We start from the raw sequence: 16,377 nt of genomic DNA on the forward strand, positions 1-16,377 counted from the left end.
TGTAAAAAACCAAAATTCTAAAGAATATATAGAAAAATATTAATCCAAACTTGGGATGTTAAGTTGTCCCACTGAAAAGTCGTCATCCTAGTTATCTTCTACTACTAGTTTAGTATGGTGGGACCTTTCGATATAATTTTTATTTTCATCAAAGATATATCTGCCAGTAGAGAAACAAATAGTTCTGTAAAGCTTTTTATGAAAAACAGAAGTCCCCAGCCCTCCAGATGCCGAGGCAACCACTGTCACCTTTTAAGCTGATTCATGTAGCAGTTGCCTCTTTGTCTTCGAATTCCAGGTTTAGTTTTTATTGACTTCCTGTGGTGGATAAGAATTTAGCTTTCCACCATTCCCTGCCCCGACTCCACAAATCTTTACTTTTATCCCCCACTCCTGATACAGTTCGTTTTAGTTATAACCATTTTGCGTGCCTAATTATTAAATAGTGTAAAAGCTGAGGCACGCGGTGTACTGTGCTTGCTTTTCCCTGCCCACACTGTTTGTTTTTCATGAAGTTAATATTTTTTTTTGTTTGCTTTGTTTCCTATATATTTCACCTTCAAAATGTCCCCTAGTTGTGTGAATCTCCAGAGTATCCAAGCACGTTAAGGGGGTTGTCATTTTAATTTCTTGAAGGATTCTCCCTCCAGGTCTTCCAACTGGGCCTGCAAAGGCCGCTCCGTAGGCCCCTGCACAGCTGTCACTGGGAGATGTCCCTCACCTTCCTCCCGGCCTTCCTCTCGCCTGTCTCTTAGGTTTTCCTCCAAGAAAAATTTCCTCATTCTCGCTTAGTCACTCCTTTGGTGGTAGCTTCTGGGAAAGAAAGCATGGCAGTAAGTATATTTGAACCCTTAGGTGTCTGAAAATGGCTTCATTCTACTTTTATCCTTAATTGACAGTCGTACGGGTATAGGAGTACAGGCTTGACTTGTTCAGTGTTTTGGAAGTATTTACTCCATTGTCTTCTGGCTTCCACCGGTATTGGTACGAAGCCCAGCACTATGCTAACTCTCGATTATTTTTGTGTTATTTATTTTTCCACTTTCTGGAAGCTTCTTGGATCTTCTTTGTCCACAGTGTTCTGAACTCTCATGGCAACGGGCCATCCGTTATGTGGGCACTCAGTAGTCCCTTTCATTCAGGAAGTACGCAGCCACAGTTACAGGAAGTGGCCTTGAACTGTTTCAGACTCTCTTTGGGTACACGTGTTATTCGGCTGTTGGGTGTTTTGGGCAGGCCTCATTTTCTCTTCTCGCCTATTTTCCAACTCTGGTGTTTTGCTTTGCTCTGTATAGATTTCCATATCTACATTTATCCTCCAAACCCTCTATTGAGTTTTCTTTCTTTTTCCAGGAGCTCCTTTTTGTTGTTGAAATGTCCCTTTTAGAAATATATACATATATTTGTGTGTGTGTGTGTGTGTGTGTGTGTGTGTGTAGCAACATGTTACTTTTTTTTTTTTTTAATTTCAGCTTATTATGGGGGTACAAAAGCTCAGGTTATATATATTGCCCATGTCCCGCCCATCCCCCTGAGTCAGAGCTTCAAGCGTGTCCATTTCCCGGACAGTGCGCCCGGCACTCACCATGTAGTCATACCCCCATCCCCTCCCCCCAGCATGTTACTTTTTAATGAGGTAAATATCTTCAACTATATCCTGGGCCTCCAGCACATGCCAGGCCCTGTTCTCATCCGTGAGGGGATAACAGAGAAGAAAACCTAGTCCCTGTCCTCATGTGATTTACGTTCTTAGGGAAAAAGGGAATAATAAATATACGTGTATGTATATGTGCAGCTAATAAACAATGTGTGTGTGGGTGGTGTTGAGTACGGGGAGGGAAAGGAAGAGACGGATGCAGAGTGCTGGGTGAGGACGCTAATTTATGTAGGCAGGTTTGGCGAGGCCTCCTGGATAAGGTGACGTTTTAGAAGAAGCCTGAAGGCAATGAGGAAGTGAGCAACGTGAAAACTCGAGGGAAGGGCGTTCTGGGCAGAGGAAGCCTTGAAGTAGATACGTGCTCATCATGTCTGAAAACCAGCAGGGAGGCCAGGCTGGCTGGCGCAGAGGAGAGGAGGAGACTGGGAGGATGTGAGGTTGGAAAGGTAGCAGGTCAGATCGTGTAGGGCCTTGCAGACCGTTGTTAGCACGTTTGCTTAACGGAAGCTGGGACACCGCTGAAGGGTTTTGAGTGGAGGAGTAAATGTGATCTGATTTATGTTTTCAACCCCTCCGGTTCTACGTGGAGAATGGTCTCTTAGGGACAAAGCAGAACTGTCGGAGTTTGTTGCTGTAATTCAGACGAGACATGGTGATGGTGAGGACCAAGGTGGAGGCAACAGAAGATGTTAAAAGTCATATATATATATATATATAAATACACAGTTTTTTTTTATTTTGAGACAGAGTCTCGCTCTGTAGCCCAGCTAGAGTGCAGTGGCGTCATCATAGCTCACAGCAACCTCAAAATCCTGCCTCAGCTCCCTAGTAGCTGGGTCTATAGGCATGCACCACCATTCCCAGCTAATTTTTCTATTTTGAGTAGAGACAGGGTCTTGCTTTTACTCAGGCTGGTCTTGAACTCCTGAACTCAAGCGATCCTCCTGCCTTGGCCTCCCAGAGTGCTAGGATTACAGGTGTGAGACACTGTGCCCGGCCTAGATATATTTTTAACGTAGAGCCAGTGGGATTTGCCTTCACATTGGGTATGGGTTGTGAAAGAAAGAGGAGTCAGTGATGATTTCAGCGTTTGTTGGCCTGGGCAATTGAAAGGATGGAGCTACTGAGATAGGAAGGACTGTTAGAGAAGCAGATTTGGGATGGGGGAAGGAGAAATTTGGGTTTGGACATAGTGTGTTTGTGGTGGATATGTTGAGTGTGCAGATACGTGAGTCTGGCTTTCATGGGCAAAGTCTGGCTTGGAGCTAGGATTCCTTTGTTTGGGAATTATTTGTACATAGATGGTGGTTAAAATAGGGAGACTGACTGAGCTCACCAAAGGAATGACTATCGAGAAAAAGTCCTAGGACTGAGTCTTGGAGCTGTAGTGCTTAGTGGCTGGGGAGAAGAGGAGACACTCTCAGGAGGATTTAGGAAGGAGCAGCCTGTTTGGTAGGAGGGGACCCAGAGGAGAGGGTTCACTTAGAATCCAAGTGAAGAACAAGCTTCAAAGAGATGGGCATGATCAGCTATTTAAAGAAGTGTAGGTAGATCAAATAGGATGAGACCAAGAATTTACCATTGGATTTAGAAATAGGGTCATTTGTGATCTTGCTGTACAGTTTCCAAGGCGATGAAAGCTTTGTTGGAGAGGGTTCAAGAGAGAGTAGGAGAAGAATAGAAGCGGCAAGTGTAGGCAACTTTTTTGAGGAGTTTTGCCATAAAGGGGAGCAAAGAAATAGAGTGGAAACACAGGGAGGGGAATACGAGGTTAAGAAAGGGTGTCGCTGAGTGTGTGTGTGCGTGCGTGTGTGTGTGTGTGTGTACAGATGATGTAGCAACATGTTTCAGTAAGGTGATGGGAATGATCTGGCAGAGAGAGAGAAGGAGGGAGGGAGGAATTGATGCGGGAGAGAAAGGGAGCATTTGCTAGAATTCATGACCTTGTGAGCTGACAGGGGTGACAACCACTGTGTGAGCGGAGGGGTGGCTTTAGGTCGGGAGTGGGGCAGTGTGTTCACCGTGCAGGAGAGAAGGCGGGATAAAGAGTGGAGATCTGCTCCCAGTGTGCTCGTGGGAGCCTGTGACTGCTTCTGTTTTCTCAGTGAAGTTGGAAGCAAGGTCAACTCTGAGAGTAGGAATGGGATGTTGTGTGCCTCGCGGATCTGTGATACTTAACCCGAAGTGCAAAGGAGAATCGCTCAGTCAGGGAAGAGCAGTCACTGCTAGAGCTTTTTTCTTTTTTTTAAGAGACTCGGTCTCGCTACGTTGCCCAGGCTGGAGTGCAGCGGCTATTCACAGGTACAGTTCTAGTACTGATCAGCAAGGGAATTTTGACCTGCTTCGTTTCTGCCCTGGGACAGTTCGCCCCTCCTTAGGCAACCTGGTGGTCCCCTGCTCCCAGGAGGTCACCATATTGACACCGAACTGAGCACGGACACCAATCATAGTGCACTACGGCCCTGAACTCCTGGGCTCAAGTGATCCTCCTGCCCCAGCCTCTCAAGTAGCTGAGACTACAGGTGCACCACTGAGTCCAGGGCTTTTTTTCTTTTTTTTTTAAAGACAGGGTCTCACTCTGTCACCTGGGCTAGATGCAATGGCATCATCGTAGCTCTCACTGCAACCTCAGGTGATCCTCTTGCCTCAGCCTCCCTAGTAGCTGGGACTACAGGCACGTGCCACCACTCCCAGCTAATTTTTCTATTTTTGGGAGAGATGGGGTCTGGCTCTTGCTCAGGCTGGTCTCAAACTCCTGGCCTCAAGTGATCCGGTGTTATGATGGATGGGGGTGAGGAATAAACACATATCCTTGAGTCTCCTTAGACTGTTATTGTGGGAAGATCCCAGAAAGCGATGGCAGCGTCACCTGGATGGTGGCTGAGACACTGCAGGCAGGTCAAGAGAGGAAGGGACGTTTATTTTTTAATCTCTTCTTTAGTAGTGTTTGAATTTTTATCGTATGCATGTATTTTTTAGAAGCCTATTTTCTCATTTTAATCTCTTCTTTAGTAGTGTTTGAATTTTTATCGTATGCGTGTATTTTTTAGAATCCTATTTTCTCATTTGCCGTATGTTTGTGTGTAAGACTTGATTTTTTACAGAAGCGCTATAGCTGTCGTGTTTGTAAAAACAGAAAGGGATCTTTAAACCAATTCCTCCAATGAGATAATTTGATAAATGATTAGAGGCTGCTTGGCATTTGGGTTTCTGTGAAATCCAGGCATTGACACTTGAGTACTTTCAACAAGTGAAATGTGCTGTTTCCATAGGTAGCACCTACTGTTTTCTATTTCAAATTACACCCTTCGTTCCTTTCCCCAGGCAACAGAAACAGACATGAAAATCAGCATCTGCACTCGGGCCTACCATCTACTTGTGAAAAAACTGGGCTTTAATCCAAATGATATCATCTTTGACCCTAATATCCTAACCATTGGTACTGGGATGGAGGAACACAACTTGTATGCTATTAATTATATCCATGCAACAAAAGTCATTAAAGTAAGTATTTTCTCTCTTCTCCCCAACACATGGCTCAGATTTATTACCTGGGTCCAGTGAATGTTTAGAGCTAACATATATTGATTGACTGAATTACTTTGAGCAACAATTAACATTCTTGTTTTTTTGGTGGGGGGGAGTTATAACTCCAAAATGCATTTAATGATTTGTTTTTACATTCATTAACATTTTTTTATTTCAGTATATTAATTAAGGGGTTACAGGTGTTTTTGTTACATGGAGATTTTGTGATTATTAATGCTCAAGTCAGGAATTTTCTTGTGCCCATCACCAGAATAGTGTTCATTGTACCCAACAGGTAAGTTTTTATCCCACACCCACCCTCCTGTCCTCCCCCTTCTTGGTTTCTCATGTCCTTTTTATCGCTTTGTGCCTGTGTGTACCCATCTATTAGCTCCCACTTATTAGTGAGAACATACAGTGTTTGGTTTTCCATTCCTGAGATACATCACTTAGGATATTGGTCTCCAGTTCCACCCAGATTGTTGCAAAGGTATCAATTCATTTTTTATGGCTGAGTAGTCCTCCATGGCACACACACATATATATATATATATATATATATATATATATATATATATATATATATATATGCACCACATTTTCTTTATCCACTCATAAATTGAAGGGCATTTAGGTTGATTCCACATCTTTTCAATTGTGAGTTGTGCTGTGATAAACATTCAACATGCTTGTTCTTAGTACATTTTTTAAATGAAATATAGGGGTCTTTATTTTTTTTCCCTTTTATATAATATTTTAAATTATGAAGTGTAATATACACACGGGAGAATATATAAAACATAGATGTTGAGCATACTAAATAATTTATCATGAAGCATAAAATAGTTGTCACTTAGGTCCCGAAATAGAGCATGGCTAGTGCCTCCTTATCCCTCCTTTTATGGTTACACCTCATTCTGAATTTTATGATGCTACTTTGTTGCTTTTCTTCATAATTTTATCACTTACACATATATTTTACTTGCATCATTCATGGATTTTGTATTTGTGAATTTACCTACTTAGTAAAATTGATTTGTGACCTCAAAATCAATACTCATGCAGCTTCTGTAGTCCTTTACGCGTGTACCCACATGCAGAGTGATGAAAAATCTGAATGGCCCAACCCACATGTTCCCATGTGAGATCCAACATGGCGGCAGTTTGCCTGCTCATTTCAGCTCTCGTTCAATAAACAAATGTGCCTTTAGCAATCTATGTAATGCCATGTTTTTCACATTTTTATGCTTTTTGTTGGTGATTTCGGCTTCTAAAATGGTCCCCAAGCATAGTGCTAATGCTGTCTAGTGTTGCTAAGTGCAAGAGGGCTGTGATGTGCTTCATGGAGAAAATGCGTGTGTTAGACAAGCTTCATTCAGGCGTGAGTTACAGTACTGTTGGCGGCGAAGTCAACGTTAATGAGTTGCAGTACATATTAAATGAGGTATCTTTGAACACACACACATACAACAAGGTTATGTATTGATTGGTTGATACAAAATGTTGTGATGGGAGGCCCTGTATTTGCTCTGGGAGCGATGCTCCTGTATTCTCTAATTTAGTATTTGCACTGATTTTACAGACCTTAACTACCACAAAATAATAAGAATTGACTGAATATCTAAATGATACAGTTTAGTTTTGCTTGTTTTTGAGCTTAATAAAAATAGAATCATAAGATTCTTATGATTTTTTTTTCCTTACTCAAGCTCATTTTAAAGATTTATCTGTCTTACTGTAGCTATTCATTTCTGTTAATGTATCATATTCCATTTTTTAACGATACCACAATGAACTGTTGACGAACTGTTCACTGTTGACGAACGTCCGGTCTTCGGACATCATGAGCAATGCTGCTGTGAATGTTCCTGTGTGTGTGTCTTAGGCACACGTGCCTGAGGGTCTCCTAGCCCGTACCCAAGAAGAGGCGTGGTTGGGTCATAGCAGTAGATAATAGCAAGCTGTCTCCCTAAATGCTTGAGCCAGTTTGTCCTCGAGGCGGCAGTAAGGGACAGTTCCTGTTATTCCACATGCCTGCTGGTGCTCGATGTAATCACGGGTGTGGTGGAAACCTCAATTTCCTTTTGTCCTTTCATAATTAGTCAAGTTTATAGTGAACTAGGAAGTTCGTTCATTTAGGCTATGGGAACCTTCTAGTAGCTTGTGCTTTCAATGAATAAGACGGGGTGTGGGGGTGTGAGAGAGAGAGTGTGTGTGTGTGTGTGTGTGTGTGTGTGTGTGTGTGTGTGTACATATACATATACATGTGCTGTCTCTGTCTCTTTCTTTCTCTGTCATTTATCCAGCAAATATGTTAGGGAACACTCACTATGTATTATATTCTATCATGATCACCGCAGATGTATACAGAGATACAGTAGAATTTTGTATTTTTCCTTCGGGAGGTTAGAGTCTCGTTGGAAAAACTATTTATGAAGCAGCACCTTTGTGACAACATAATATGGCAAGTTTTGGTCTATGCCTAGTAACAAGAAGCTCTGAATTACTTTGAACTTTATATATATAGTTTCTACTTTCCATTCCTATATAAAGCTTAAGAGATGTGATTGTTGCTTTTGCCAAAATAGGGGAATCTCTTCACATTTTCAAATTTTTGCTAGGACACGTTACCTGGAGCCAGAGTAAGTGGAGGTCTTTCCAACTTGTCCTTCTCCTTCCGAGGAATGGAAGCCATTCGAGAAGCAATGCACGGGGTTTTCCTGTACCACGCCATCAAGGTATGGCGGGAGGCCTGTTTGCCCTGCTGACACCAGCTCGTCCCTGGGGCAGGGATTTTCAAACTGGGGCCCGCAGGCTGACTTTGGCCTACTGCCAGTTTCTGTGAATAAGATTTTATGGGGACGAAGCCACTCCCATTCCCTTATATCTTGTCTGTGGTTGCTTTTACGCTGCAGCAGCAGGGTTGAGTAGTAGTGACAGAGACCACGGCCTGAAATATTTCCTATCTGGCCCTTTACGGAAAAAGTTTACAGATGCCTGATTTAGGGTATCGCTTGGAAATCCTCATTTTTCTTTTTATTGCCTTTAGTTTGGGATGGACATGGGGATAGTGAATGCTGGAAACCTCCCTGTGTATGATGATATCCATAAGGACCTTCTGCAGCTCTGCGAAGATCTCATCTGGAATAAAGACCCTGAGGCCACCGAGAAGCTCTTACGTTACGCCCAGGTAGAGAGAAAGATGTTCTAATGGATGCCTTTTTCCTGTCTTTGAATTTATTACTCACATATGGTTATTAGACCTCATTGTGGAATACAGGCAGGTGTCTAATCCTGTCTTTGGATCCTGGACAGTTTCCACAGACAGGTGCAAAGCAGGTGCTGTGGGTGGGGTGAGGACTGAGAAACACATCATACCTAGGCTGCTTTGCTATTCTGAACTTACCCTTCTTAATTTACAGAAACCCTTTTTTTTTGTTTTGTTTTGAGACAGAGTCTCACTCTGTTGCCTGGGCTAGAGTGCCGTGGCGTCAGCCTAGCTCACAGCAACCTCAAACTCCTGGGCTTAAGTGATCCTACTGCCTCAGCCTCCCAAGTAGCTGGGACTACAGGCATGTGCCACCATGCCCGGCTAATTTTTTCTCTCTATATATTTTTAGCTGTCCAAATCATTTCTTTCTATTTTTTTAGTAGAGACGGGGTCTCGCTCTTGCTCAGGCTGGTCTCGAACTCCTGACCTCGAGCAATCCTCCTGCCTCGGCCTCCCAGAGTGCTAGGATTACAGGCGTGAGCCATCGCGCCCGGCCTGTACATATTTGATTTATACAAATGAGAATAATTATAGCTAAGTCACGGATCCGTTCCTTGTTTCCCACTTATGATATTAATATGTTGGGCACAGTCCTAGGCACATTATCACAGATGCTGCTTCCTAGAATTCGGTTTAAGGAAAGATGAGAGTCTCTGGCCGTGGAGCCAGGCTCCGCCCCAGTGGCCCTGCCGGCCATCTGCGATGGCTGGTTCCCCGAGACCTGCAGCCTGTGGCCCAGCCAGGCCTTGTCACTGCACCTCTAGTACTCCTGGTGCCAGGATGCCCTAGTCTTCCGCAGTAAGACCTAGGCACTGTGCTGGTGCTGAATGGTGTTATCTAGTGCATGGAAACGCCGACTTCAGGGAGCCCATGCGACAACTGACACAGAAGCAGGGGGAACAGATGTAGCTGAAATGCTACCACTCAGACGTGCACCGGGCAGCCTTTGTGCTCAGTTTGCCCAAGGCCCTGAGTGATGTGAGTTGAGCCTGGGTGTCGCTGCTGCCCAGGACCTGGGGACAGGGAGCCTCGAGGGTGCCTGGGCCCCTCCAGCCCTGGACCAGACCTGCCAGCTCTGACCCACCAACCAGGTGTTTCAGGCCCCCGAATGCTGCCCAGCCTGCCCTGCCCGGTGGACTGTGTGTCTCTCTGGGGCACTCGGCCTGCGAGCCGGTACCAGCTGTGTACAGCACCGTCCTCTGCCGCGTTGCCCCCTCACTCACCAAACACGTGTGTTTATCACAACAACAACAAAAGAGACCTTTACCTCAAAATCACTCGCACTTTAATCCGTTTAAGAGAGTGATGGCAAGGAAACACATTTTCCCCACAAAGCACGTTGGAAAAGCAGTAGGATGCTTTTACGTCTTGTGCCAACTTTGTTGATGTTTTCCATGTTAGAATCTGAATTTAACTCTGACAGAACTGCTGACTTTTCCTCTGCCACGGAAGAGTCATAAAATGTTCTGGAAGAAGGATAGGACAATATAGGATGAACTGCATCCTTGTTTTATCAGCCTTACTGGTGGCCAGACCTAGATTTCTGAAATTGCTCACGGAAGCCTTAGGGAGTTCAGACTCTGCCAGCGTGCCCGTGACCCTCCTTGGAGTTCCTTAAAAACGCTTCTGCTTTCTCATAGGGACCCGGGACAGAATGTCTCAGGTCTTGGTTGTTGCAAATATAATCCAGTTCTGCTTCTCAGCTCATGACATAAGAAAGACTCCCCAGACTTTTTCCTATTTCCATGACTATTTCTACTCACATAGACAGAGCTCAGCCCTTTCTTATTCTTTGACCGTAGAGATGTGGGTGTTAAACACCGTTCAGTTTTCAGTCGTAGCTTATCTTCCACCTAGTAGGGGCCCTTCGTGAATAACTGTCTAAGACTGAATTCTGTTGAGGGCCAGAGGGGCATCATGGCTTCTATTATACAATCATGAGGTCACCCCGGTGAGTTCTTAATTAGCCCGAGAAATAATGAGCTATTTCGTCTCTCCCCACCTGTCCGGAGGAAGCAGCTTCCTCACTTATTTGTGAGACACCCCCCCCCCCCCCAAGCCCATGTAAGGTTTTGTTGATGCTGCGTTTTATCTCCGGCGTTCTTTCTGGTCTGTGTTCACTTGCAGCTCTTGTTTACAAGTTCTCGTTTCTGTATATTACCCTGAGCTGCCAAGAAGTTTGGCCCCTAGAGGCACAGCCGGAGTGAGGACGATCTTAATAGCAATTGCAAGAGCTTAACAATCCATCATACGACATTTCCTCCTTCTTAATGTAACCGCAAGGACTTATTATAAGCCATTGACTCCTCTGTCAGGTAGGCTGTCTGCAATCAAGGTGACTTCTGCAGCCATTAAGGGAGTTAACACATGAACTGCCGCGTGAGTTGTATTTAACTCATGCTAGTTTTGAGCCCGGGTCCTCGTGAAGCAAAACCTGGGCAAAAAACCCTGCAGTTTGGTTCGTGGAAACTTTACTTGTTGATGTTCTTATTGTTACAGTTAATATTGACAAATTAATTCTAAAAACGTGGATTAAATGAATAGAGATCAATATATTTCGTTTTTCATTAAATTTTTCATTAAATTAGAAAGGATCGTTTTGTTTTCCTAGTTCTTATTCTGTTTTCATAATAAAACACCAGGGCCCCAAGGAAAAAAAAAATTTGTTTTCTAGTGTGGCAGTCAGTGTGTTAATAACCAAAACAGGTGCACGCTAGTAACCTGCGGGAGCTCCGGAGCAATTCCTCAGGATACACTGGTGCAAATGGAGCATGAAGAGCAGGAATATTGTGAGGTCAACAAGGGTTGAGGATTTTTTTTTCTTTGTAAGAGAACGATTATGTCTTTTTGTCATTAAATGACAAAGTTTGTATCCAAGTTCTGTCTGATACATCATCGAAAGTGTGGGGAAGAATGCTCGCCCTGATCCTCCAAGGCTCTTCCACCCCACATCTGGGGAGTAATGGGCTTGTTTTTCTTTTTTAATAATTCTAACTAACCTGTGGTAAGTTATTTTGGGGAATAAAAAATTATATGTCATGGTACCGTATAATTTACATGGAGTTTCTTTATTAAATGATACCCCAGTGGAGGCCATGCCTGCATCGGACTGGAGGGATCCCTGCTCTGGACAGATTGGCTTTCTCTTGAGTGACCCTGGGTCTTGAGAATGTCCTGGATACTTTTCTGGGAAAGTTTCTCACGTCTTCAGGTCGCCTGTTCCTTGATCTTTGCTGTGTGAGCTCACTTTCTTCTCTGGCTTTCTCTGGAACACTCTATCCCCCTGCTGCCCGTCCGGTTCGGTCACCTACATCACCAGGAAGCTCCTGTGAGGCAGAAGCAACCCCGGAGTAGAAGGAAGTGGTTTTGCTCAAGGAGTGGCCAGATGGACATGACAGTTGCTTGGTCCTTTTCCTCGGTAGCTTCTATTTACGGAGCGTCCACAGTGTGCCTGGGGTCCGGTCTACCTGGGTGTGTGAAACTGGGCAGCACCTTGTATTTGCGTCATGGGGAACTCCCCATTTTATAACTACCCGGAAAGCAAGCTGGGCTCAACGTGCCATCTTGCACTTCTGAAATAGCTGCTTTTAATTGGTACCGTTTCGTCTTCAGTATTGATTTTCTGAGTCAAGTCCATCAGGTTTGGAGTACAGCTATCCGGTGGGGTAGTTTTCATTCATTGCAGCCTCCAACACTTTAGTGAAATCTACTGGCCTTAGTATCCTCCTGTGCCTCTGCCCATAAACGCGTGTTAGTAACCCCCTCCCCGCCCCACAAATCTGGATGTTGCGGTATTTTTCTGTGGACACACCGGGTCCTTTTTTCAAGAGTGGTTGGAACACAGCAAATTCCATCCCTCAGGCAGGAATTGTTTGATTGTGTGGCTAATAGGACAAATGGTGTTTATGTGTATCAAGTGATAGAAACGTGAGCATTAGGACTGCTTCTTTTTTAATTATACCATCTTGTTTAGATTTTTCAGTATGTGAGAGAGCCCTCGTGCCACCGTTATTCCGTTTACCACGCTGGCTCGCAATCTGGGAGTTCTCCCCAGTTCCTTCCTACTTGTCTGTAACTTAAAGCCCTTCTATTTGTCCTGTCCTGCCCTGCTGTTATCACCAGTGAGCCCAGGTCTTTGTCACGGATTGTTAAAATAGTCTCCCCTTTTTTGGGGGTTCCCTTAAAAATGCTACTTTGAATGTTACTCTGTAGCGTCAGAACTTTGAATAATATCCCCTCTCTACCCACACAATTGCCTGGAAGGTTAAATTCGAACTCCTCAGCATGGATTTTTGGCCCTCTGTGACTTGGCCTCTACCATCCTGTGCAAACATTGCTCCAGCAGAATCAGTTTTTGTTCAGCATTAATTCATGCAGCTAATATTTACTGAACTCTCTCGCTTTGTGTCATGCACTTTGTTGACCTTAGGGGATGTAACGGGTGAGAGAGATGTGCTTTTCCCCTCTGAGAGCCTGGAGCTCAGTGCAACGTGCAGAGATGTACGGAGGCAGTTGTCACGCAGTGTGGCCAGGGTGCTGGGGGAAGGCCGCGGGGGCCACTGACCGCAAAAGTGGGGTGTTAGGGAAAGCTTCCCAGAGCGAGTGATGGGTGAGTGAGCTCTAGAAGAGTAATGGCCAGCCAGGCCGCGGTCTGGGCTTGGAGTGCGGTGCTGCTGGTCCCTGCCAGGGCAGGGTACTGGCATCTAGCCAGAGCCTGGCGTTGTGGTGGGTACTGAATAAACACGTCAGGTGAACAATGTAAAGGTGGCGAAACGATGATGGAGAATATCAGGAACTGAAAAGTTCCAGGTGGCTGAAGATTGTCAGCCATGGTGGAGGATGAGGCTGAAGATGAAGATTTCATCAGAAGGTGAAGCCCGACCAGGGCGTAGGGAGGCATGGTGAGGAGTTGGTACTGTGTCCTGAGAGCCACAGGGAACTTGGAAAGAGTTTCTTCACAGGGCAGCGGTTGGATCAGATTTGCACGTTGGCCAGGCCCCTCTGGCCACGGTGTGGAAGGTGAATCGGACACCAGGGCGATTCTGGGCTGCGGAGCCCAGTGTGTTCCTGGACCGCGGAAGTGGAAGTGGGGTGGAGAGAAGAATGTTGAGCTGGTGGAATCATTAGGACGAGGTGGTTGAACATGAGGAATGGTCGGAGATTCAAGGGTGACACTTAGGTTTCTGGTTTGGGCAGCTGGTGTCACCAGGTGGGATGGAGAAAACAGTGAAGTAGTGCAGTTTACCACGTGTGCCGTGACCATTGCACTTTTGTCCCTTTGCTGAATCTGTCCCTGCTCAAGACCTAGCTTCTTTGAAGCCTTTCTTCCCCCGCCCCAGGTTATGATGCCCACTTAAAACTCCTTTGTAGCTAGTCTGTACTATATACTCGTTTAGCCCCTGACATATACACCCTCTCTCGCTCACCTTTCTTTGTGTATTTTCCACCTCCCTCATTATATGGCTGTGTCAGTCTGTTTTCTGTTGCTATAGCAGAATACCAAAGACTGGGTAATTTAAAAAGAAAAGAAGCTTCTTTAGCTCACCGTTCCAGAGACCGGGAAGTCCAAGAGCACAGAGCTGGCATCTGGCTTGGGCCTTCTTGCTGGGTCAATACGTAGCAGAGGCAAGAGCAAGAGAGCCAGAGAGATAACAGAGCCACCCCCATGATAGCATCCATCCAGCCCTCATTAATCTATTAATCCACTCATGAGGGCGGAGGGATTAAGCTTCTAACACATGAACTTTTGGGGGACACAGTCAAACCATGGAAATGGCAAAGTCCTCGAGAGCATAGACCGTGTCTTACACGTCTAGGTGTCCCCAGCCCCAGGATGCTGTCCGACTCGCCTTCATCATGGCCTCTGTACACTTGTTTGTGGGTAACGATGGTCGTCCCTGTTGAGAGCCTTGAAAGCTCGTTGGGTTTGGAGTATAGCTTCTCTCACTGTCCCGGAGATACTTTGTCCTAAGTTATTATCTTTAGGAAAGAAGGAAAGGAAAAAAAAAATGGAGCCTTACTCTGTCTCTACTTAAAGTTCAAATCCTAGAGGATTTTTCTCTGTCCTTTCGTTCCCTCACACCTTTATTGAGATCATATTTCATGCTGGACCTTCTACTAGGGGCTGGAAATGTCGAAGAATAGGACACAGGAGGTTTGTTTTTTTTTTTTTCATGTCGAAAAGTTCAGTAAGTGACCAGTTGCACCCATTTCTTGGTCCTAATGTCAATTCAGACTCATGGCAAAGGAGGCAAGAAAGTCATCCAGACTGATGAGTGGAGGAGCGGCCCCGTGGAAGAGCGCCTGGAGTACGCCCTTGTCAAGGTGAGTCTGGGGGCCTGGAGTACGCCCTTGTCAAGGTGAGTCTGGGGGCCTGGAGTACGCCCTTGTCAAGGTGAGTCTGGGGGCCTGGAGTACGCCCTTGTCAAGATGAGTCTGGGGGCCTGAACTGGAGGGTGGACAGCTCATCCCGCCATCTGGTGCTGGTGCTGGAGGTACAGTACTGACAGCAGCTAGACAAGCAGGTGCCCTTCTCAACCTGGGACGTCTTCCCCACCCCCTGCCAGCAGCACATTTGACAGTGTCCAGAGACATTTTTGGTTCTCACAACCATATGTGGGAAGTGTTACTGGCATCCAGTGCCCAGAGATGCTGCTAAACATCCTACCATGCGCAGGACAGCCCCACACAACAAAGAATTTTCCAGCCCAAATGTCAGTAGTGCTAATGCCGACAACCCTGTCCTAGGCCGAGTTGTCGTCAGTCAGCAGATCAGTCCTGGCTCTTCTACCGATAGTTGGAATTTTAGGTGAGAGAAATAATCTCTTGGGTTCAGTTTCCTCATCTGTGAGTCTGGAGAATCTTGCAGTTCTTTTTTTGGCTCTAGAATTTAACTTTTAACTCTGGGACCTTTTGAGATTCACATATTTCAGTCTGTGGAACTACTCAGCCACATCTAGGGATCATTGAACAGGGGACTCTGGGGGCTTGTCCGCGAATGCCAGGGAAGTCAGTGATGGCTTCACGGATTTGAACTTGGCTGCAGGCCCCACCCAGTGCTCCTCCTCCCCCAACCCCACAACCTGACAGTGAGAAAACACTAATTTCACCGCAGGTATTTGTTAAACACTAGAGTATAAATGTAGTTTGTTATGCATTTGAACTTACCAGTCTTCCTCCTCCCAATAATAGCTCACTTCTACTGAGGTACTAAGTTTTTAAAAACTATTTTTAAATTAACAGATAAAATTATACATATTTAATGTGTACAACATATTATTTTGTTGAAGTATATGAGGTATTTACTTTGCATCAATAAAGCCACCTAAGCACTTCACATAGGTTATCTCATTTCATCCTCAAAATTGTAATTTTTTTATACTGTTATAATATTATAACACTGTTATAACACTGTTTTTATACCGTTATAATTATGTAATTATACTATTATAATTATATTGTTGTAATTATTATATAATTATAATATTGTACTGTTATTATAATTGAGGAAACTGAGGCTTAATAAGTTGCCAAAATTAGTGTTAGGAGCCAGATTCGAACCTTTGCAGTCTGATTCGGGAACCCTTGCTCTTTTTTAAGCATCTCCATGATTCATTCTTTGTTGGCTGTTTGGATTCAAGCCAATTTTTTAATGTGATTTTTTTTTTTGTTGTTGTTGTTTTTTAATAGGGCATTGAAAAATACATTATTGAGGATACTGAGGAAGCCAGGTTAAACCAGGAAAAATATCCCCGACCTCTGAATATAATTGAAGGACCCCTGATGAATGGCATGAAAGTTGTTGGAGATCTTTTTGGAGCCGGAAAAATGTTTCTACCTCAGGTTGGCAAAAGATGGGGAGACATTTTCACAATTGAATCTTTTCGTGTATCTTTTAATAAATGGTGATTTGGGGTGTATT

The 16,377-nt window shown here is 44.7% G+C and overlaps 1 protein-coding gene across 3 annotated transcripts in view; it reads left to right on the forward strand.

Annotated features, from left to right (window-relative positions):
* The window catches only part of MTR (5-methyltetrahydrofolate-homocysteine methyltransferase), a 93,338-nt gene that overhangs the window by 37,014 nt on the left and 39,947 nt on the right, over positions 1-16,377 (forward strand). For all 3 annotated transcript variants that reach the window (XM_045537275.1, XM_045537274.1, XM_045537273.1), the window contains exons 16-20: positions 4,982-5,161; positions 7,807-7,923; positions 8,235-8,375; positions 14,691-14,780; positions 16,146-16,298. In XM_045537275.1, coding sequence (XP_045393231.1) covers positions 4,982-5,161; positions 7,807-7,923; positions 8,235-8,375; positions 14,691-14,780; positions 16,146-16,298 — 681 coding nt within the window. The remainder of the gene's footprint in view (positions 1-4,981; positions 5,162-7,806; positions 7,924-8,234; positions 8,376-14,690; positions 14,781-16,145; positions 16,299-16,377) is intronic.

The sequence above is a fragment of the Lemur catta genome, chromosome 25 (genome assembly GCF_020740605.2).
Source record: "Lemur catta isolate mLemCat1 chromosome 25, mLemCat1.pri, whole genome shotgun sequence".
NCBI lineage: Eukaryota > Metazoa > Chordata > Mammalia > Primates > Lemuridae > Lemur > Lemur catta.